The sequence below is a fragment of the Cervus canadensis genome, chromosome 11 (assembly GCF_019320065.1).
Source record: "Cervus canadensis isolate Bull #8, Minnesota chromosome 11, ASM1932006v1, whole genome shotgun sequence".
Lineage (NCBI taxonomy): Eukaryota > Metazoa > Chordata > Mammalia > Artiodactyla > Cervidae > Cervus > Cervus canadensis.
Window position 1 is genome coordinate 44,712,196 of NC_057396.1, and position 24,104 is coordinate 44,736,299.

General features: G+C 37.4%; 2 protein-coding genes and 1 pseudogene across 2 annotated transcripts; all 3 read left to right on the plus strand.

Annotated features, from left to right (window-relative positions):
* The first annotated feature begins 874 nt into the window (after positions 1-874).
* On the plus strand, positions 875-1,831 carry LOC122450188 (olfactory receptor 52A5-like). Its single transcript, XM_043482399.1, has one exon. It carries the CDS (start codon positions 875-877, stop codon positions 1,829-1,831), a length of 957 nt encoding a protein of 318 aa, XP_043338334.1.
* Positions 1,832-10,870: 9,039 nt separating this feature from the next.
* On the plus strand, positions 10,871-11,779 carry LOC122450277 (olfactory receptor 52A5-like). The gene has a single exon (XM_043482526.1). The coding sequence runs from the start codon at positions 10,871-10,873 to the stop codon at positions 11,777-11,779; it is 909 nt and encodes a 302-aa protein (XP_043338461.1).
* Positions 11,780-22,809: 11,030 nt separating this feature from the next.
* Positions 22,810-23,820, plus strand: LOC122449286 (annotated as a pseudogene).
* The last annotated feature ends 284 nt before the right edge of the window (positions 23,821-24,104 follow it).

Here is a 24,104-nt window from a genome sequence, read left to right on the forward strand (position 1 = left end):
AAAAAAAAAAGCTTTTCGCCCTAATGGTTATTGGTAAAGAGGGGAGGAACAGAAGACTTAAGTTGACAATTGAAATTGAATACAAGTGATGTGCACATAACAGGGCATAGTGAGAACAAATCTTAAAGGAACTGCTAAGGATAAGGGGATAACACCCATGAATTTAAAAGTAATGGATTTATTTTCTGAGAGCTTAAATAGAGGAAGGTAAAGATGTGTGACTCATTTTTGGGAAAACACTGAAGGTTTGAATAATTAGTTGAAAGCACTCTGAGACAGTGTATTTCAGAGGAATCTGGCCTAGAAGAAACCAATTTAAGAGAAAAAAAAAATAACAAGCTGCAAAACCGAAAAATATTCTAATCAAACTTGCTTTCCAATTATGATCAAACAGAATGACTTACCACTACTATAGATCCTTTATGCCAGACTAGGTGCAGTCTAGTCTTCAAATTCATTACTTTGAATTAAATGAATTTTTCCCTGAATTCCAACTGGTAGGTGACCAAGAAAGAAAAAAAGCACTGATGATGATTAGCAAGCCCAAAAGCACAGGCTAAGGGGAATCTCTGTCAGTAGTCATGGACCAGGAAGAAGTTGTACAGTCCACTTAATTTTTCTCCCTGAAAAAAAAAAAAAAAAAAAGGCATGCAAAAACATAAAAATCTGATGATTGGTTACTTAAAGACATTGAGAAAAAAGATGGAAAATTAGAGAGGAGTCATTGGGCAGAGAAAATAAGATGGTATCCCCCTAATCTCACTGAAGTATATTTTACCAAAAATATTCACTCTAATTCTTAATTTTGCAGTCTTAACAGGAATTAAAAGATGCCATAGAAGGAGTACTTCTTGATTCCACTACTCAGATCACCATGTTCATACCCAATGGCTCAGTCTTCATGCCCTCTGTACTAACGCTCATTGGGATTCCTAGCCTGCAGTCCGTGCAGTGTTGGATTGGGATTCCATTCTGTTTCATGTACCTTATAGCAATGACTGGGAATACTCTAATTTTAGTGATAATCAAATATGAAAACAGCCTTCATAGTCCAATGTACATTTTTCTGGCCATGTTGGGAGCCACAGACATTGCACTTAGCACGTGTATTCTTCCCAAAATGTTAGGCATCTTTTGGTTTCATTTGACAGAGATTTCCTTTGATGTCTGTCTTCTACAAATGTGTCTTATTCACTCATTCCAGGCAATTGAATCAGGTGTTTTACTGGCCATGGCCCTAGATCGCTATGTGGCCATCTGTAACCCCTTGAGACATGGCAGTATCTTCTCCCAAAATCTCTTGACTTACATTGGAATTGCTGTGATACTCAGGGCTGTCGTTCTTGTAGCACCATGCATAGTGCTCATCAAATATCGTCTTAAATTCTACCGAACCACAGTCATCTCCCACTCTTACTGTGAGCACATGGCCATTGTGAAGCTGGCTACTGAAGATATACGGATCAACAAGATATTAGGTCTGGTTGTTGCCTTCACTATCTTAGGATTTGACATCAGCTTTATCACTTTGTCCTATGTTCAGATCTTTGTCACTGTCTTTCAACTACCCCAGAAGGAGGCAAGAGTGAAAGCCTTCAATACCTGCATCGCTCATATTTGTGTCTTCCTGCAGTTTTACCTCCTTGGCTTCTTCTCTTTCTTCACTCACAGGTTTGGTTCTCACATACCACCATACGTTCATATCCTTTTATCTAACCTTTACCTGTTAGTTCCACCTTTTCTCAACCCAATCGTCTATGGAGTGAAGACCAAACAAATCCGTGACCATGTCCTGAAAATGATCTTCTCCAAAAGACGTCCTGATCATTAGTGGCTCCTTCTGGTGAGATTTTAGGTTAGTTTAAAGTAGCAACTTTAATATGGTGAGAAGTTACATCATGAACAAATATCTACAACTGAAAACAATCTTTAAAGCTCAAATGCTGATAATTTAACAAATCCTCAAATACTTAAAAACTTGGGTTTGCTATTCACATAAAGAATAAGCTGTCTTATGCTGACATTTTGAATTGTTTCTGTTACTCTTGTTTGGTCCTGTTTATTTAAGCCTAGAATTTCCCTTCTAACAATACATATTGAGAGCAAAATTGCAGAAAACAGCACTTCATTTCCAGTAATTTTCAAGCACCATGAAATATATCAATATTTTCAGGTTGCTAAACCAATTCAAAGCTATAATTCTAGTTATGTTTCACTTTCTAATATTTGTTTATGAATCAATATTTTGACTTTTTAAAATTACTTATCTATTTTTGTCTACTTTCTCTGAATAACTGATAGATATATAAACTATGTAAGACTAGTAATATCAATATCAGAAATATAAAATCTGTATGATGCTGACCAAAGTCTATCAACACTGAGGAGTTTTCACAGGAAAGCATGCATTAAAAAATACTAATCGAAAATTTCAGCATATTCAAAAATATACATTTTTTAGCCAAAAAATCCAATCAGTATCTAAATAGAAAACATCCTTCCAGAGAGAAATATTTTAATAATTTTACCCAATTTGAGATTTGCTTGAAATTAGAGCTTTAGTTCTAGCATTGAACACATATACAAATACATTTTCACTGCATTTAGAAATTTTGTGCTGCAGGTATCTTGAGTAGAGGAACTGTGTCTAATTGGTGCTTTTATCAACAGTAAGGTAATGCTTGAGGCTTCTTCAAACTTCAGAAAAATGGCATTGAATAATGAACAACTAAGACATTTTCTTACTGTTGATCAATGGTATTCAAAGCCAACAAATAAAGAGACTTTAGGGTAATAAAAAAACTTTTAAGAAAAACACAGTAAACAAAGAGAGATATCTGAATATGTAGTTGTAAACTAACGCATAGTCAAAGAAAGAAATAACCCAACATTTCACTACAAAAAAAAGAGAAAGAAAGAGAAAGGAATCATGCCATTTAAGAGGCAGAAGCAGGTAATTATTTTGGAAGCAATAATTTTGTTGAATAAAGCAGGATGAACTTGTGTCATGATGTACTTTTGCAACTGACCTCAGGTAGATTAGATACTGAGCAGCATGTGGAATCTTTGGAATGTTTGCTCTGGACCAAGGATTGAACCCCTGTCCCCTGTATTAAAAGGGCTGAGTCTTAACCACTGGACTGCCAGGGAAGTCCTGGACTAAGTGTTTAATACAATTTTTATAAACCTGAGGTATATGAAGAAAGGAAAAATACGCTGAGGGAATTAATAAAGCAATATGTTAGCGAATCTCAGATGTACAAAAATTTCTTTAATGAGGTAACAAAAACTTAATTACTTTTAAATCTGTTACAGCATTAAATGTTTCAAAAAGCTGTGGCAACCATAGTGCATAATGAATAACTGATGAAGACATCCACCTCTCAGAAGAAGTAAAATAGCAAATATTCTATTTTCCCCAAAAGGTTATAGCATGTAATGTGCACAGAATGAAGATAAAATTTGTGATATCCCTGAATAAGAAACCAAGGCAAATGGAATGTGATGACAATAACCAATTAATTATGCAGGATTGGGAGAACCATATTCCAAAATATGAAGTGCAAAAATATGCCAAAGTGCATAAATTATACTAGAAAAAGCACATACATTTAAAAAGCTCAATAAGAAAAATCAACCTAGCTGTATCAACAGAAAAAACAAACACATTCCATACGCATCAGAATGCCTGGCTTCATTTATCTTCTGGAGTATGAGAAAAGACACACAACATTAACCATAAAGGTACATCATCATACACAAAAAGTAGTTTTCAAATGAGATATGTAGGGTATAATATGACTGTGGGTTGACAGTCACTTTTTTTAAGCCTATAATTAGCTAAAGAGACCAATAACAAGGTGTAATAATCAAGCAACTATTTTTTGTCTCTAAAATAGAAGATTAGAAATAGGTCAATTAGTAAGAGTTGACAGTTCCAGAGAAAATACAAGCAAAGTAATTACCTTACCTTTCATAAGAATAAATAGTTAGAATTTAAACATTGATTCAGGTGATTAGAAGAAAGTAATATAACCACTAGTGCAGGTATATTTTCTTTGATTTTTGAAATATAATTCTCATACAGAAGAGTGTAAATAACCAATTTTTATAAAGTTCATGAAAATAACTTCTAGATGAAGAAACAATTTCTCATTCCTCACAAGTCTTGTGTTGTGTTCCTTCACCATTACAGTCTCTCACTGTTCCTAAAGATAATCTATATTAATAGCTAAAGTAACTATACATTTTCCTATATATGTCAACAACCTAAGCATGCATTCTTAAACCTTATAGTTTAGTTTTGCTGATTTTTCAATTTAATATAATTGGAAGTACATAGTATTGATTTTTTTTCTGTTTTACTTCTTGTGAATTTTTGAATAGATTATTTTTTGTACATCTATCACACTCATGTTCCTTGCTGCATAATGTACTCTGGTATGAATATACTACAGCTTCTTTACCCATTCTGTGTATATGGGCATTGAGAAGACTTGATTATGAAGAACACAATTTTAAACATTCTTGTGTATGTATCTTGGTGCACTTAGAGTGATGATTTCTGCACCTAAGAGTCATATTGCTAATTCATAGGGTACTGCCAATGTTAGCAAGTGGCGTAATGCATTTCTAAATGTTGGTTCAATTATATTCACTGGCAGAATATAAGAATCTTTACTACTGGACATCTTTATTAATATTTGATATAGCTTCTCATCATTTTCGCCATATGGTACATTTATAATAGTAGTTCTTGGTGATTTTAGTTACCATTTTCAAATAAATAATCAGTTCAGTTCAGTTGCTCAGTCATGTCAGACTCTTTGCGACCCCATGAACCACAGCATACCAGGCCTCCCTGTCCATCACCAACTCCTGGAGTCCACCCAAACCCATGTCCATTGTGTCGGTGATGCCATCCAACCATCTCATCCTCTGTCTTCCCCTTCTACTCCTGCCCTCAATCTTTCCCAGCATCAGGGTCTTTTCAAATGAGTCAGCTCTCCACATCAGGTGGCCAAAGTATTGCAGTTTCAGCTTCAACATCAGTCCCTCCAATGAACACCCAGGACTGATCTCCTTTAGGATGGACTGGTTGGATTTCCCTGCAATCCAAGGGACTCTCAAGAGTCTTCTCCAACCCCACAGTTGAAAAGCATCAATTCTTCTGCGATCAGCTTTCTTTATAGTCCAACTCTCACATCCATACATGACCACTGGAAAAACCATACCCTTGACTAGACGGACAATGGTTGGCAAAATAATGTCTCTAATTTTTAATATGCTACCTAGGTTGGTCATAACTTTCCTTCCAAGGAGCAAGTGTCTTTTAATTTCATGGCTGCAATCATCATCCACAGTGATTTAGGAGCCCAGAAAAATAAAGTCAGACACTGTTTCCACTGTTTCCCCATCTATTTCCCATGAAGTGATGGGACCGGATACCATGACCTTAGTTTTCTGAATGTTGAACTTTAAGCTAACTTTATCACTCTCCTCTTTCACTTTCATCAAGAGGCTTTTTAGTTCTTCTTCACTTTTTGCCATAAGGGTGGTGTCATCTGCATATCTGAGGTTATTGATATTTCACCCGGCAATCTTGATTCCAGCTTGTGCTTCTTCCAGCCCAGCGTTTCTCATGATGTACTCTGCATAGAAGTTAAATAAGCAGGGTGACAATATACAGCCTTCACGTACTCCTTTTCCTATTTGGAACCAGTCTGTTGGTCAATGTCCAGTTCTAACTGCTGTTTCCTGACCTGCATACAGGTTTCTCAAGAGGCAGGTCAGGTGATCTGGTATTCACATCTCTTTCAGGATTTTCCATAGTTTATTGTGATCCACAGAGTCAAAGGCTTTGGCATAGTCAATAAAGTAGAAATAGATACTTTTCTGGAACTCTCTTTCTTTTTCGATGATCCAGTGAATGTTGGCAATTTGATCTCTGGTTCCTCTGCCTTTTCTAAAACCAGATTGAACATCTGGAACTTCACAGTTCACATATTGCTGAAGTCTGGCTGAGAGAATTTTGAGCATTACTTTACTAGCATGTGAGATGAGTGCAGAAGATATTAAGAAGAGGTGACAAGAACACACAGAAGAACTATAGAAAAAAGCTCTTCATGACCGAGTATATCACAATGGTGTGATCACTCACCTAGAGCCAGACATCCTGGAATGTGAAGAAGTCAAGTGGGTCTTAGGAAGTATCACAATGAACAAAGCTAGATGAGGTGATAGAATTCCAGTTTGAACATGAGTTGCTCACATTCTTTGCTTCATCCTTGCAATAAAGCAATTCCTGCTCTAAATTCAACTTTTCAGTTTCCTTGTTCTCCTGTGCTTTGCTCATAGGGGTTTGACAAGAAAGTTGTTTTCACATAGGATATAAGTACTATTGTATTCAGTGTTAAATTACTTCCTAATATTAGACCTTCTGGAAATAACAACATTTTTTTTTTTTTTTCCATCATAGGGGTCTGGAATGCAAAAGTAAGAAGTCAAAAGATACCTGGAGGAACAGTCAAGTTTGGCCTTGGAATACAAAATGAAGCAGGGCTGATCCTAACAAAGTTTTGCCAAGAGAATGCACTGGTTATAACAAACACTGTTATAGCAAACACCTTCTTCCAACAACACAAGAGACGACTCTACACATATACATCACCAGATGGTCAATACTGAAATCAGATTAATCATATTCCTTGTAGCTAAAGATGGAGAAACACTATACAGTCAGCAAAAACCAGACTGGGAGCTGACATTCAAAAATTGGTTATCATGGCATCCAGTCCCCTCACTTCATTGCAAATAAATGGGGAAACAATGGAAACAGTAACAGAGTTTATTTTCTTGGGCTCCAAAATCACTGCAGATGGTGACTGCAGCCATGAAATTAAAGACACTTGCTCCATGGAAGAACAGCTATGGCCTACCTAGACAGCTATTAAAAAGCAGAGACATTACTCTGCTGACAAAGGTCTGTACAGTCAAAGCTGTTTTTTCCAGTAGTCATGCATGGATGTGACAGTTGGACCATAAGAAGGCTGAGTGCCACATGAGAACCCATGATTTTGAACTCTGGTGTTGGAGAACACTCTTGAGTGTCTCTTGGACTACAAGGAAACCAAACCAGTCCATCCTAAAGGAAATCAGTCCTGAATGTTCATCGAAAGGACTGATGCTGAAGCTGAAGCTCCAATACTTTGGCTACCGGATGCAAAGACCTGACTCATTGGGAAAAAAAAAAAAAATACCTGATCCTGGGAAAGATTGAGGGAAGGAGGAGAAAGGGACAACAGAGGACAAGATGGTTAGATGGCATCACCAAATCAATGGACATGAGTTTGAGCATGCCCTGGGGGATGGCGAAGGATAGGCAGGCCTGGTGTGCTGCAGTTCATGGTGCTGCAAAGAGACACAACTGAGCGACTGAGCAACAAAATATATTTAAGCATACAGAAGTTCCTGTGATCAAGATGTTGTGGGAAAAGTCTAGATCTCCATTTCTGATAAGACCTATCTCTTTAACCTCCTATCTCTTGAGACAGGAAGTACCCAATCCATGCACTGCTGACTTCTTTTTCCCTTCATCTTTGCAAGTCTTACTTCTTACAGAGCTTGCATACTTGCTAAGAGGCTTCAGTCATGTCAGACTCTTTGTGACCCTATGCGCTCTAGCTTGCAGGTCTCCTCTGTCCAGAGGATTCTCCAGGCAAGAATACTGGAGTAGGTTGCCATGCCCTTCTCCAGGGGATCTTCCTGACCCAGGGATCAAACCCATATTTCTTACGTCTGTCTTCTGTATTGTCAGATGGGTTCTTTAACACTAGTGCCACCTAGGAAGCTCCTTAAAGAACTTGCTAAGCAACAAAGCCCCATCTGCCCTACCATTTGCAAACACACTACTGCCTAGATCACTGATATGCATCTGGGAATCTTTAGAATGACACTGAATGGTCAAGAGTAAATAAGTGGAGTAAATAAGAAGAGGCAGTTGGGCTGGCAATCTGTTTCACACTTGATAATATACATGTCTCGATGCCGTTCTCTCAGATCATCCCACCCTTGCCTTCTCCCATAGAGTCCCAAAGTCTGTTCTATACATCTGTGTCTCTTTCTCTGTCTTGCATCCAGGTTGGATGCATGAGACAAGTGCTCGGGGCTGGTACACTGGGATGACCCAGAGGGATGGGATGGAGAGGAAGGTGGGAGGGGGGTTCAGGATGGGGAACACATGTAAATCCATGGCTGATTCATGTCAATGTATGGCAAAAACCACTCCAATATTGTAAAGTAATTAGCCTCCAACTAATACAAATAATTGGGAAAAAATAATAATAACAACATTATGGGAAAAAAAAAAAGAAGAAGAAGCAGTTGTTTGCTTTATTTTCAATTGCCTCTCCTTAAAAAGCATGAGATAAAGTAGGCCAGTGTTCTCAGTCATTGAACGGAGTCCTACTCTATGAGTCTTTCCAACTTGGTGTTTCTTTTCTGTGTCACCTATGTGAGAATAAGAGGAATACCAATTTCAGTGCTCTGGGAAGCACAATTGCACTCTTTGATAAAGACAACATTGTCATCTCTTGCTGGACTGGATATATCCAGTCTCCTGGAAATTGAATGAGAAGAGTATGCCAAGAAATGTTCATTTCCTTCTGGCCCTGAACCTCCTTCTTTGTCTCATAGAGTTATAAAAAATAAATAAATAACTCTCTGAAATTGCAAAAGTTTAATGAATTTGGTCAGCAGGGAAAATGATGCTCCACACAAGTTTTTCATAACTAAGACCAGCAAAGAACAACCTTCTCTTGCAAAGAACAATTTCTTTTTATAGCTAGGACCAGCAAAGAACAACTTGCCACTTCTCTCTCCTGCTTATGGAAACTAAGTGGATAGTTAGGAATGTGTCCTAAGTTAAGTGGAGATGATATTATATCTTGAAGACAGACACAAGTACAAAACAATTAATGGAAATTGCAGAAAAAATAAAATCCCAAGTCATAAAAATAAGTGTTAATACATTTTGGTATAGTCTGACTTTGAAGTTCTAGGAACTACAATGAAAAAACAGCAATAATAAATTTGAGAGTCTGCTTTGGGAGATCAAGAGGTTAAGGGCAGTGAGCATCAGGCTATTGGAGATGCTGAGTAGACCTGCAGATGTTTTAGTTAAATGAGAGAAGATTTTAAATGATTTGAAAACTATGTATCTTCAGCTCTTATATCTGAAGATACAGAGTTCAAAAAAGAAGACAGGGTTACAGGGAAGACGTTAGCTCAATATAAGCTCAACTTCTTGTAAGAGTTGCACAGTAATTACGCACATAGTTGTGGAAAGCATCAACATATACACAGTCAGCTGTCAGGAAGCTATACTGAATTCTGCATGAAAGGGAGATTTGATAGAACAATCTATAATACATTTCAAATTTAAATACTATGAGTAGAAATAAGGGTTGTTTGGGGCTAGAGAAGCACTCAGAAAACTATTTGGAGGTGATGACTTGATTTATGGAGAAATGTTTTGCATAGTTTAGAACAACCGCACTTTAAAAAGGTATCAAACAGCTTGATTTAGACTTCAATAACTAATTACTATGCAACTTTTCTACTTTAACTTCAAATATATATATATATATATACATATATATATATATATATTCATTGACCCATGCTCTTGTTATCCTTACGGCTGAACTTTATAGTTCATTAACAGTGTTTAGTTACTGGAAAGTGTCAAGTGTTCCTAGCAACAGCCTTTGTATTGCAATGAGATTTAATTTCAGTAATTTCTTTTTCTGTTCCTGCTGACTCCCAAGACAATTCCACCTGAATGTGCTCATGTGTTTTTTAGCTATTCTCCAGAGAACATCTTGAACAATTCTCCAAGAGGACCACTCTATACTTTTTGTGTTTCAGCCTTCATAGAAGAAACATTATTCACTCAACCTTACCCCAAACCTCATCAGCATTTTCTCATTGCTCTCTTGGTGAAACATCCAAGGACTCTCTTCTCCTCCATCATGAACTTTCTAACCCTATTAATTTTACTAACTAATACTTTCAAATGGCAGAATGTGTGGTAGAGAGACAGATCGAGGACTGTAGGTACTAAAAACCTGAGAAGTGGAGATATAAGACTTGTGTCCTATGTCAGAATTCCCAAGATCATAAAAAAAAAAAAAAAAAAAATGTGCAGTTGCCATTGTTGATCTGATGTCTGAGCACTGAAGCAAGTTCACATTTGAAAATTCTTTGCTGAGAAGGAACTTCATGGTAAGGAGACATTTGTTATTTGTAGTACTGGATTGTTCTGTGAAAACAACAAGACCTGCTACAGTGAAAGGACAGCAAAGAGTCGGGAGAAAGCTGAGAGGAAAGAAAAGTGAGACCGAAGGACTTTGATGTCTTTCTGTATAATGTATTGTTCCATTTTTTCCTTTTTTCATTTTCTTTTTTTTCCTGATTTTAATGAAACATTAAAAAACAAAAGAGAAGATGGAGTGCGATAGGAAGAGGACAATGACAGAAAAGCCCAATCACATGGGCCCCATCATAGGCATGGAGTCCAAATACTTAGTTTTTATGCTGTGGATGTCACAGAATATGGAGAGATAATTGTGCTAAAGTGATTACTGGTGAAATACCAGTATTTCACTAAAGTGAATACCTTTCCATAGGTCTCAATATTGTCATTTTCTCATTATTGGAAAAAAATGATAAGTAAGCTGATGAAGCTGTTCTCTTATTTCTGTCATTCAGTAGTTGAGTGACTGGCTGAAAATAGCATAGGTATATGAGAGTAGAGAGATTCAGAGTTTGATCAATGTTGCCCCCTCACTAAGATGACCCCTAAACTGCCATGTCTGTTATGAATGACACTGTGTTTATGCCCTCTGTGCTGACCTTTATTGGGATCCCTGGCCTAGAAACTGTACAGTGTTGGATAGGGATTCCATTCTGTGCAATGTACATCATTGCTTTGATGGGAAATTCTCTACTTTTGATCATCATTAAATCTGAACCCAGTCTCCATGAGCCTATATATATCTTCCTGGCCATGTTGGGAGCCACGGACATTGCACTTAGCACCAGCATTGTCCCCAAGATGCTTGGAACTTTTTGGTTTCACTTGTCAGAGATCTATTTTGATGCTTGCCTCTTTCAGATGTGGCTCATCCACACATTTCAGGGTATTGAATCGGGAGTCCTGCTGGCCATGGCTCTGGACCGCTATGTAGCAATCTGTTATCCTTTGAGGCATGCTACCATATTCACTCAACAACTAGTCACTAACATTGGAGTTGGAGTGACATTGCGGCCAGCCATCCTTGTTATCCCATGCCTACTGCTCATAAAGTGTCGTTTGAAACTTTACAGAACCAAGTTAATACCCCACACTTACTGTGAACATATGGCCCTGGTGAAGCTTGCCACTGAAGATGTTTACATCAATAAATTCTACGGTCTCCTTGGGGCTTTTATTGTCGGTGGCCTTGACTTCATTTTGATCACCCTGTCTTATACACAGATATTTATCACTGTCTTCCATCTGCCCCAGAAAGAGGCACGGCTTAAGGCATTCAATACATGTATTCCCCACATATGTGTCTTCTTCCAGTTCTATCTCCTTGCTTTCTTCTCCTTTTTTACACACAGGTCTGGATCTTATATCCCATCATATATACATATCACCTTGTCCAACCTTTACCTATTGGTACCACCTTTCCTCAATCCATTTGTCTATGGGGTGAAGACCAAGCACATTTGAGATAAGGTAGCAAAAATGTTCTGTTCCAAAGATCAGGCTTGATATTTGATAGAACTAGGTTCTCCTGTGGATTTAACGTCTCATGTCTTGGGCATATGTGATCTGCAAAACTAGTTAGTGGCTTGAAGTATCATCTTACTTGATGATGAATACTTTAATAAACAAATAAATGATTGTTTTAGAAAGTTCACAGGGCATTGGACTTAACTCCAAATGAAGTAAGAAGAAATTGAGGGAAAAAAGCATAAGGCTCTCAAAGACTGAATGCTTTTATACTGAAAAGTCAGACAAGATGATTTTCCTCATCACCAGGACCAGGTTTGGCTGAAACAGACAACTGTAGAGATCTTTTTTAAATCCAAGCATCCTATACTACTTGCATGGATTCTTTCATTCTTAGAACTTGAGGATCCACCACCTTAATATACTAAGTTTCCTCTACATTCTCCAACTATTGTAAAATCTTCTCTAGAATTTACTTATCCCATCAAAATCTGTCCCTTGTATATCTTCTGGTCAAATATATACAGAAATTCACATAAATACCTTCTTCCTGAAGCCTATTTCTATTTATTCATGCTTTCATATTGGTGATTCTCATCACATAAAATCTTCCGCTCCAACAAATCTAGGATTAGGGAATACAATACTATGCTTATCTTTTATGTTAGGTATTCATTTAATGTCTTTATTTGTATAAAGAGTAACTTGAGTAATAAAACTGGTGTTTGGGCCATTTTATAAATGTTATGAATGTGGAGGCAAGTTCTAGAATTACTCTAGATAATACTATTCTAAAGTTTGTTAAATTATTTTACTGACTGAACAACCAATAACACTTTGACCTAATAAGGAGAGAGGTCTAGGAAACCTGGACAGAAACTATGGAAGCTAAGATTCTTATTGTATTTGTTTCCCAAAGTATCTTTGCTTTTTTTCATAGAAAGTTAGGGGTTTTTTTGTTCCTTATTAAGATGCTCATATGCCAATGATAATATGTAATGGAGAAACTACATTTGCATGCCATTCATTAATGACTACAAATAATCAATTGTTTGCTAGGAATATTGACTAGAAAAGGCAGATTTCAATGGATAGGAAAAAAAAAATCATTGAGGAATTTTATCACATGCAGGAGTTTTGGAGTGAAATGAGCTTGGTTCAAAACTTGTTCTTGCCATTTCTTATCTACATTTGCAAAACAATGACTGGCACAAATTAAGCTGCCTGATCTTTAATTATAAAAGAATAATACATGTCTCTTTGAGAACTAAGGATGATGGTTGTCATAGTATAATATAATGGATACCTTTATATAATGGTCTTTACAAGGGGCTTGGTAACTGTTAAGGACTCAGTTTTCATAGCCTTCATTTTTATCATCATCATCATTTTTCCTCATGCAAATCATCATCTCTGCTCTTGTTCTTGATAGAAATATTGTGCTTTACATTTCAGACAGTTTATTAGTATCCTATAAAATTCATTTTAGAACTACAAATTTGAAAATTTTTCGTGACCCAATCTAGATACTTTTTGTTGACCTCTGCATGTTGAGTGCAATGTTTCTGTGTCTGTATCTAGTTCCATATTTTTATGTGCCTATAGTCAAATCTGATCTCCTTTAGGATGGAGTGGTTGGATCTCCTTGCAGTCCAAGGGACTCTCAAGAGTCTTCTCCAACACCACAGTTCAAAAGCATCAATTTTTCGGCGCTCAGCTTTCTTCCTAAAGCAGATCAGTCCTGGGTGTTCATTGGAAGGACTGATGCTGAAGCTGAAACTCCAGTACTTTGGCCACCTCATATGAAGAGTTGACTCATTGGAAAAGACCCTGATGCTGGGAGGGATTGGGAGCAGGAGGAGAAGGGGACGACAGAGGATGAGATGGCTGGATGGCATCACCGACTGCATGGGCATGAGTTTGAGTAAACTCTGGGAGTTGGTGATGGACAGGGAGGCCTGGCGTGCTGCAGTCCATGGGGTCGCAAAGAGTGGGACATGACTGAGCGACTGAACTGAACTGAACCGAATAGTCAAATCTGTTAATTTTATGTGACTTTACTACTTAAAATTGTGCATTTGCTTGCTTGTGTTTTTAGCTTTTGATTGAAGTGTGCTAAAAACTTTAATTATTAAATATGGCTTATTCTATTTGTCCTGTTAGAACTGTTGAATTTTTAATTTGTGTGTTTTTAAACTAGAGTAGATATTCACTTCCAATTATTAAAAATACATATAGTTTTAAAGCAACTGTATCTTCTAGATTAATTCACTTTTTCATTATGAACTATTTCTCTTTCTCTAGTAATATATCTTGACTTATAGCTTTAATTTTATTTTCTATGAATTTTTCTTCTAATTCTATAATCTTGTCTTCTCTCTGTAATTCTGCTTTCCTGATTTCTTAGGTTCAGCTTTTGAGTTCATAGTTTTGTAATATCCATCTAATTTGTTTTTCTTATCTTTCTCTCTCTTTGATACATTTTGGTTAAATTCTCAATCTTCTTATTTGACTTATTTATTTATTATCTGTTTCTGTATTTCCTTGAACACACTGAACACAGTACTTGAAAATTATTGATTGTTAATTATAATAAAATGCAACTTTGGATCTCTTTCTATTAATTGTTCTTCTCTTTGTTTCTGAACTCATATTCCTTTTTCTTGCCGAATCTTGTTATGTCTCACTGGGAGTTTGACTTTATATACATAAAATTATGAATTCCTGATGAAGTTATAGTTTCCTCCAGTGATATGAGGGCTCAGCTTATTAGACATGGAGTCCAAGGTATTCCACAACCACCTGTGTCTAGTAGAGAGTTGATTATGTTTCACACTGGCTCATGTCCTATCTATAAAGCAATGAACATCTTAAGTGACGGTCATACTCCAAGAGGGTTCAAATGAGAACTTAAGGATATTGCTTTAAGCTAAAGCTGAACAAACAATGTTTTAGCCCAGAAATAAGACAGATCTGAGCATCTCCACTGCCCTTCCTTCTACTTCCTACGTACCGCTGGGCATGCTGTTTTCTCTTCTTTAAAATGGAGCTCAAAACATCCGTTCTAGAGAGCTATTGTGAGAAATTATACTCCCCAATTATGCAGTTCACATTCTAGCCACAGACATATCACTGTAAATATCCAGGGCCAACTGTGGATACTCCTGGAATTAAGATTAGCAGAAAAACAACTACATGTTCAGAAGCAGAGGGACAGAAATGTTGCACAGCTGGGAGTCCTCCGGTTGGAACACAGCCAAAGTCTCCGGGCAGGACTATTGGAAGCTTACTAATTGGGACATCAGATTCCCTTTTACTTATCTCATCTGTTACTTTTACTGAGATGTAATTCATATACCATAAAATGTGTCACTTTAATAGGTACAGTTCAGTATTTCTAGTAAATTTTATTGATTGTGCATTCATCACCGCTATTGAATTCCAGAATATTTTCCCCCTCCCTTTAAGATACCCATACTCATTAACAGTCAGTCTAAATCGTTTCCCACCTCCACCCCAGTCTTAGGAACTGGCAATATACTTTGTATCTTCAAGTTATGTGTTTCTGCATATTTATGTAAATGAACCATCCTATATGTCATCTCATGTCTGTTTCATGTGTTTAATATAACATTTTAAAACAATTTTTAAGGTTCATCCAGGTACCACAAATCAGTATTGCATTCCTTTCTATGACTATCCATACAGTTGTACTCCACTGTATGGATATACCATTTTATGTTTATCTATTCAAAAATTGATGCATGTTTCAAGTGTTTCTGCTTTGTGGAATCATGAGCCATCATTTAAAAAGCATCATCAAAGAGTACACTTGAGGTTAGCTGTCATCAGTTTAAAGCAAGTTCAGTCAGGATTCTTTATGCATTTTTATTTAGTCATTATCATTAGCAAGACTGAAGGAATGAACAAGTGGATATCTAAATTTAGTCACATATCTGATGAGATCTAATGACATCAGAGAAGAGAAAAGGAGTTGAAAAATGGCAGGTAACTTTGGTAGGATGGGATGTGAACTGTGAAAGAGAAAATGGATGGTTATTATAGGGAAAGATCAAGAGATTAGATGTATCTCATTGTTTTAATGTATTATTTAAATCAGAATGAGAGAGGGTGAACTGGTTACAAATACAAAAAAAATATATTAGAAATAATAATCACCAGGTGAAAAGTGAAAGCATTAGTCACTCAGTCATATCTGCCTCTGCAATTCCATGGACTGTAGGCTGCCAGGCTCCACTGTCCATGGAATTCTCCAGGCAAGAATATTGGAGTGTGTTGCCATTTCCTCCTCCAGGGTATCTTCCAGATGCAGGGCTCGAACCCAGGTCTCCCACATTGCAGGCATATTCTTTACTGTCTGAGCCAGGTAGACAGTATCTACAACCTCTGAAAATAGGGGAGGAAATGCTGTGCGGGTGGTGTAGAAATGTGATTCAATTATATTGATACTTATCTCTGTAGACAGGTTTTTAGTTTTCATTCTTAATTTCCCTTATTACAGTTCATTATATAATACTTTTGAAAAAAGCTATGTGAACATATTCCTGATGTATTACTTGGCAAACAAGTTCAAACTGAATAGCACCCTCAGGTACAAATCTTACCCAATCCCCTATGTCTTTTTACTTGATAAAAAGCATCATTCCCTGAGTTCCAAGCAGATTCAAGCGGATACTAATTAGGGAAGCAAGAGAATGCAGAAATAAAGGAAAAGCACTCTAGGAAAGCAACAGAAAGGGAAGGACTAGAGATCACTCCAAGAAAACTGGAGATACCAAGGGAATATTTCAAGCAAAAATGGGTACAATAAGGGATGGAAATATCAAGGACCAAACAGAAGCTGAAGAGATTAGGAGAAGTGCAAGAATACACAGAAGAACTATACAAAAAATATCTTAATGACCCAGAAAATCACCATGGTGTGGTCACTCACCTAGAGCCAGAAACACTAGAGTGTTAAGTCAAGTGGTCCTTTGGAAGCATTACTGTGAACAAAGCTAGTGGAGGTGATGGAATTCCAGCTGAGCTATTTCAAAGCCTAAAAGATGATGCAGTTAAAGTGCTACACTCAATATGGCAGCAAAGTTGTAAAACTCAGCAGTGGCCACAGGACTGGAAAAGGTCAGTTTTCATTCCAATCCCAACAAAGGGCAATGCCAAAGAATGTTCAAACTATTAGTCCAGTTGCACTTATTGCAAATGCTAGCAAGGTAATGCTCAAAATCCTTCCATCTAGGCTTCAAAAGTACATGAGCTGAGAACTTCCAGGCATACAAGTTGGATTTAGAAAGGCAGAGGAACCAAAGATCAAATTGCCAACATCCATTTGGTCATAGAAAAAGAAAAGGAATTCCAGAAAAAAACATCTACTTCTTCTTCAGTGACTACACTAAAACCGTTGATTGTGTGAATCACAACCAACAGTGAAAAATTCTTTAAGAGATGGGAATACCAAACCACCTTACCTGCCTCCTGAGAAACCTATATACATTTCAAGAAGCAACAGTTAGAATCGGACATGCAGCAACAAACTGGTTCCAAATTGAGAAAGGAATACATCAAGGCTGTGTACTGTCACCCTTTTTATTTAACTTCTAAGCACAGTCCATTATGTGAAATGCCAGGCTGGATGAATCACAAGCTGGAATCAAGAATGCGGGGAGAAATATCAACAACCTCAGATATGCAAATGATAGCACTCTAATGGCAGAAAGCAAAGGGGAACTAAAGAGCCTTTAGATGATGGTAAAAGAGGAGGGTGAAAAAGCTGGCTTAAAACTCAATATTTAAAACAAAAACAAAATCTAAGCTTATGGCATCCAGTCCCAACACTTCATTGCAAATAGATGTGGAGAAAGTAACATAATTTATTTTCTTGGGCTCCAAAACCACTGCAGATGGTGACTATAGCCACAAAATTAAAAGATGCTTCCTCCTTGGAAGAAAAGCTATAACAAACATAGGCAATGTATTAAAAAAAGTAGAGACAACACTTTGCTAACCAAGGTCCATATAGTCAAAGCTATGGCTTTTCCAGTAGTCATGTACAGATGTGATGTTAGAGTTGGAACATAAAGAAGGCTGAGCACCAAGGAATTGATGATTTCAAACTGTGGTGCTGGCAAAGACTTCTGAGAGTCCCTTGGACAGCAAAAATATCAAACCAGTCAATCCTAAAGAAAATCAACCCTGAATGGTCACTGGAAGGACTGATGCTGAAGCTTCAATACTTCGACCACCTGATGCAAAGAGTCAACCCACTGGAAAAGAGTCTGGTGCTGGGAAAGTTTGAGGTTCTGGGAAAGGTTGAGAAGGAGAAGGGGGCAACAGAGGATGAGATGGTTGGATGGCACCACTGGCTTAAAGGACATGAGTTTGAGCAGACTCCAGGATATAGTGAAGGGCAGGGAAGCCTGGCATGCTGCCATCTGTGAGGTTGCAAAGAGTCAGACACAACTTAGTGTCTGAACAACTAGCCAGGGAAAAATAGTGCAGTTATAAGGAAAAGCTGTAGTTCCTCTTCAGTGTATGTATATAACAACCTGATACATGTCTTTAGATCTTTTACAAGAACTAAGACCCCGTCCAGCTGGAGGATGGTAATCTCTTACTGGGCACAGGCACATGGACCTCAGACCGATCAGAACCAGATGGCTGATAGCTGAAGTTCCCTGACCTCTATCTAGTTTCTTTACTGCCAACCAATCAGAAGAAAGCCACACATCCTGTTGCCCTCCAGCCAAATTTGCCTTTGAAAATTGTTCCCTAAAAATCCATGGGGAATTTAGGTTTTTGGGGCATGAGGTGCTCAGACTCCTTGCTTTGTTCTTGCAATAAAACTTCTACTTCAAACTCCAGCTTTCCAGTTGTCTTCCTCACTGTGCTTTGGGCACAGGCATTTGCATTTGTCAAGAAAGTTTTGGGACTTCCCTGGCAGTCCAGCAATTAAGAATTTGCCTTGCAATGCAGGGGATGCAAGTTCCATCCCTGGTTGGGAAACTGAGATCAGGTTGCATGGTGCAGCCCAATATAAAGTTATTAATAGCTTCACTATTAATATAAGTGCTTTATATTCAGAGGTAAAATCCCTCCTAATGTACTTTAACTTCTTTAAAAAATATTTATTAAAGTCTTATTTGTTTTGATAATTGTGATATAGCTTGGGATAAGGCAGTGGTTGTAAACGTACACCCAAGAGTATATTCTATGCATAAATATCCTCCGTGTAGAATTTTTTGCACTTAAATTAAAAGAAGAGAGTTTCCAATACTCATGTGCTATATTAAGAAAGGGATTCATTCAGAGATAATGTTTTGAACATTTTTCATAAATTGTTAAATAATTATGAATTAATGATGCATCTAATGTAATTATTAGTAAAATAACCAAATAAAATTGTTAAAGAGCAGAGTGCCAATAGGTTAATAATATTCTACTTTTAGTTTTTAAATTATTAATATTTTCCCTTTTTTGCATTAATTAATTTTGCATGATGAGAAAGTTAAAATAAATAAATATATATATATCTTACATTAAACTATATATTAATGATGTTTAAGACTATAGAAGTTTCTGTGATCAAGAGACTGACTGTGGAAAAAGCCTATGATCTCCATCTCTCAGAAGAACAATCTCCTTCAACGTCAGTCTCTGTAGATAGGAAGGGTATCTTCAGTTCCCCACTGATTTTATTCCCCTTTATCTCAGCAAGTCTTACTTTTTATGGAACTTACTACACAACAAAGCCCTGCCTCCCTACCTTATCCAAACACACTCCTGCTTGTATCATTGACACGCGTCTGGAAATCTTTGGAATGGCCATGGATGCTTAAGAGTAAATAAGTAGAATAAATAATAAGAAAGTTATTTTTTTCTTTCCAATTTATTTTGCTTGAAACGCATGGGATAAGCAGCCCAATTTGCTCAATGAACAGAGTCCTATTCTCTGAATCTTTCCCCTCTGATATCACCTTTTGCTGTCACATATGTAAGAATGAGAGGAATCTCAATGTCTGGGGCTGTGAGAAATGCAATTGCACTTTTGGATGAAGGGAATATTGTCACCTCCTGCTGAACTAGATACATCAGGGTCCCCTGGGTATTGAGTAAGAACAGAGTCCCAAGAAATGCTGGCTGCCCTTCTGGCCCTGAACCTCCTTCTTTGACCCAAGGATTAAAAAAAAAAAAAAATAGGAAGAAAAAAAAAAAAAAAAAAAACCTCTCTGGATTTACAAGGGGCTAATGATCTTTGGTTAGCAGGGCAAATGATATTACAAAACATAAATCTTCCATAGCTAAGACCAGTGAAGAAATGACCTTCTCCTTTGCTGGCCCTTTCCCATACTGTTTGTGGATACTGAGTAAGTGGAGAGTTAAGAATGTATACCAGGTTAAGTGGAGATGGGATTATATATCTTGAAGTCCAAACCCAAGTACAGACAATGGATGAAGATTTCAGGACAAAAATCCAAGTCATAAAAGTAAATAGTATGGATATTATTTTGATAGAGTTGACTTTGAGGTCCTAGGAACTACAATTTTAAAACAGTAATAATACATTTGAGAGTCTGCTTTGGAAGATCAAGTGGTAAAGAGTAGTGAGCACCATGCTAGTGAAGAGGCTGAATAGACCTACAGATATTTAAGTTGAAAGAGACAAAATCTTAAGTGACTTGAATCTTTGTGCTGCTACATCCTAAGATATGTAACTTAAAAAGAAGGACAGCCTTTACAGGGAACCTATTAGCTCAATAGAAGGGGTATTCTTGTGAAAGGTATACAGTAATTACACAGACAGTCCTGGACAGGTATCAGCACACATTTAGTCAGCTGTCAAGAAGTTATACTGAATAATTGTTTGACAAAGGTGATTTGGCACTCTATTATACAAGACATTCCAAATTTAAATTTTATGAGTAGAAATTAGGATTGTTTGAGGCCAGTAAAGCACTAAGAATATTATTTGGAGGTGATGATTTGATTTAGAGAGAAATGTCTTGGAATGTTTAGGACTATGGCACTTTAAAAATGCATAGATCATCTTAATTTAAATATAGACAACAAATCCCTTCTGCAAATTTTCTGCTCTCATTTTATATATATATATATATATATTGATATTGATATATACTCATGTAATCCCTACAACTAAACTTTATATTTTATTGCTGGTGTTCAGTTACTGGAAAGTGTCAAGAGTTCCCAGCAAATGGCTTTGTATTATAGTGAGATTTTGATTTCTTCTCTGCTGCCAGAAGTGCAAGATATTTCCTCCTGAATGTGCCTGTGTGTTTGTCAGTTATTCTCCAGGTACCATTAGACACTTCTCAAAGAGGTGTACTTCTTCATATTTTTCATATTTCAGAAGATAAAAAAATAGACATGTGTACTGCCCTTTGGCAGGAAGTAGCCTTGATGTCTAAGTTCCATCTCTGTGATCTCTGCCTTCACATGGAGATCTAGGCTTCCAATGTCATTCACTCAACCTTTGCTCTAACCAGGCCAGCATCTTCTCATTGCTCTCCTGGTGAAAAATCCAGGGTCTCTCTTCTCCTCCACCATGAACCCTCTAACACTCTTAATTTTCTTAACTAATATTTTAAAACTGTCTTTACTCTTTAGTGTGTGGAAAAGAGAGTGATGAGCTGTAGGTACTTTTCTAACTGAGGAATTTGTATGTTAGACGTGTTTCCTGAAGCAAAATTCCAGGCATCTGCCATTGTCTACATGGATGTCTGAGTCTTACAGCAATTTCATATTTGAAAATTCTTTTCTGAGCAGGAATTTCAAAGTCAAGAGAGATAGATCATTTTGTGAGTGGAGTCACAACCTTAGAAAGGAGACTTCATTCAAATTTTATCAAAGCTATACTGGTATGTTCTTTATGTACCAGCCTAAAGCAGAAGCATATTAAAAAGCAGAGACATTACTTTGTCAACAAAGGCCTGCCTAGTCAAGGCTATGGTTTTTCCAGTAGTCATGCATGGATGTGAGAGTTGGACTATAAAGAAAGCTGAGCGCCAAAGAATTGATGCTTTTGAACCACGGTGTTGGAGAAGACTCTCGGGATTGGGAATACATGTAAATCCATGGCTGATTCAAAGAATAAAAAATAAAATAAAATAAAATAAAATAAAATAAAATAAAAAAAAAAAAGAATCCCTTGGACTGCAAGGACATCCAACCAGTCCATCCTAAAGGAGATCAGTCCTGGGTGTTCATTGGAAGGACTGATGTTAAAACTGAAACTCCTGTACTTTGGCCACCTCATGAGAAGAGCTGACTCATTTGAAATGACCCTGATGCTGAGAAAGATTGAGGGCAGGAGGAGAAGGGGACGACAGAGGATGGGATGGTTGGAATTCATCAATGATTCATGGACATGAGCTTTTGGGTGAACTCTGGGAGTTGGTGATGGACAGGGAGGCCTGGCGTGCTGTGATTCATGGGGTCACAAAGAGTCAGACACGACTGAGTGACTGAACTGAACTGAAAGTATAAGGACAGTAAAGAGTTTAGAGAAATTTGTGAGGAGAGAAAAGTGCAGCCCAAGGATTTTGATGCCTCTGTGTCTAAAGTATTGTCCCACTGTGTGTTTTTATTCTTCTTTTTTGTTTTATTCACTCAATGAACAGGTTAGAAGAAGAAAGAGAAGATGGATTGGGGGAGGAAGGAGAATGCCACAGAGCATCCTGATCCCACTGACACAATCACAGGCATGGAGTCCAAAGACTCAGTATTCATGCTGTGGATGTCACTGAATATGGGAAGATAATTGTGCTAAAGTGAATATTTGTTAAACCTTCCATAGGTCTCAGTATTGCCATTTTCACAGCTATTGCAATAAAAAAAAAAAAAAAGTGATAAATGAGCTGATGAAGTTAATTCTCCTATTTCTGTCATTCAGTACTTGAGTGAATAGCTGAGAATAACGTATGTATACAATAGTAGAGAGAATCACAGTTTGGCCAATGCTGTCCCCTTGCTAAGAGGACCCCTGAGCTTCCATGTCTAATACAAATGGCACTGTGTTTATGCCTTCTGTGCTGACCTTTATTGGGATTGCTGGCCTGGAAACTACAGTATTGGACTGAGATTCCATTCTGTGCAATGTGCATCATTGCTTTGATGTGAAATTCTCTACTTTTGATCATCATTGAATCTGAACCCAGTCTCCATGAGCCTATGTATATCTTCCTGGCCATGTTGGGAGCTATGGACCTTGCACTTAGCACCAGCATTGTCCCCAAGATGCTTGGAATTTTTTGATTTCACTTGTCAGTGATCTATTTTGATGGTTGCCTCTTTCAGATGTGGCTCATCCAAACACGTCAGGGTATTGAATCGGGAGTCCTGCTGGCCATGGCTCTGCACCACTATGTAGCAATCTGTTATTCCCTGAGGCCTGCTACCATATTCACTCAACAACTAGTCACTGACATTGGAGTTGGAGTGACATTGCAGGCAGCCTTTCTTTTTATCCTATGCATATTGCTCCTAAAGTGCCATCTTACCTTTTACAGAACTCAGTTAGTAACCCATGCTTACTGTGAATATATGGCCCTTGTAGGGCTTGCCACTGGAGATGTTTATAAGTTCTATGGTCTCCTTGAAGCTATTGTTGTTGCTGACTTTGACCTCATTTTGATCACTGTCTCCTATACACAAATATTTATCACTGCCCCAGAAAGAGGCTCGCCTTAAGGAATTTGATACATGTATTCCCTACATGTGTATCTTCTTCCAGTTCCAGTTCCAGAACTGGAAGAACTGGTTTTTTCTCCTTTTGTAATCATAGGTTTGCCACTTATATCTCATTTTATATATGTATCACTTTGTCTATTCTTTAGCTGCTGGTTCCACCTTTCCTCAACAGTTTTCTCTGTGGACACTTCTCTCTATCAAACAGCATTCAAGATAAAGTAGTAAAAAAGGTTCTGTTTCAAAGGCCAGGCTTTACATTTGATAGAACTAGTTTATCCTATGGATTTAATGTCTCATCTCTTGAGCATATGTGATCTGCAAATCCAGTTAGTGGTTTGGAGTATCATCTTGCTTGATGAATATATTAATAAAATGTGAAATATAAGGGATCATATGGTGTTCACAGACTAAATAATAGTCTATAGGAAGAGTCAGAACTCATGACTCTCCTTATCACCAAGGCCATGTCTGAGTGAAACCAACAAATGCTGAGACCCTCTGCAGATCATAGTGGAACATAACTGAATTTTTCTTATACTTAGAGTCACAGGATCCACCTCCTATGTTTAGTATATAAGTCCCTTTACATTCTTTCTCC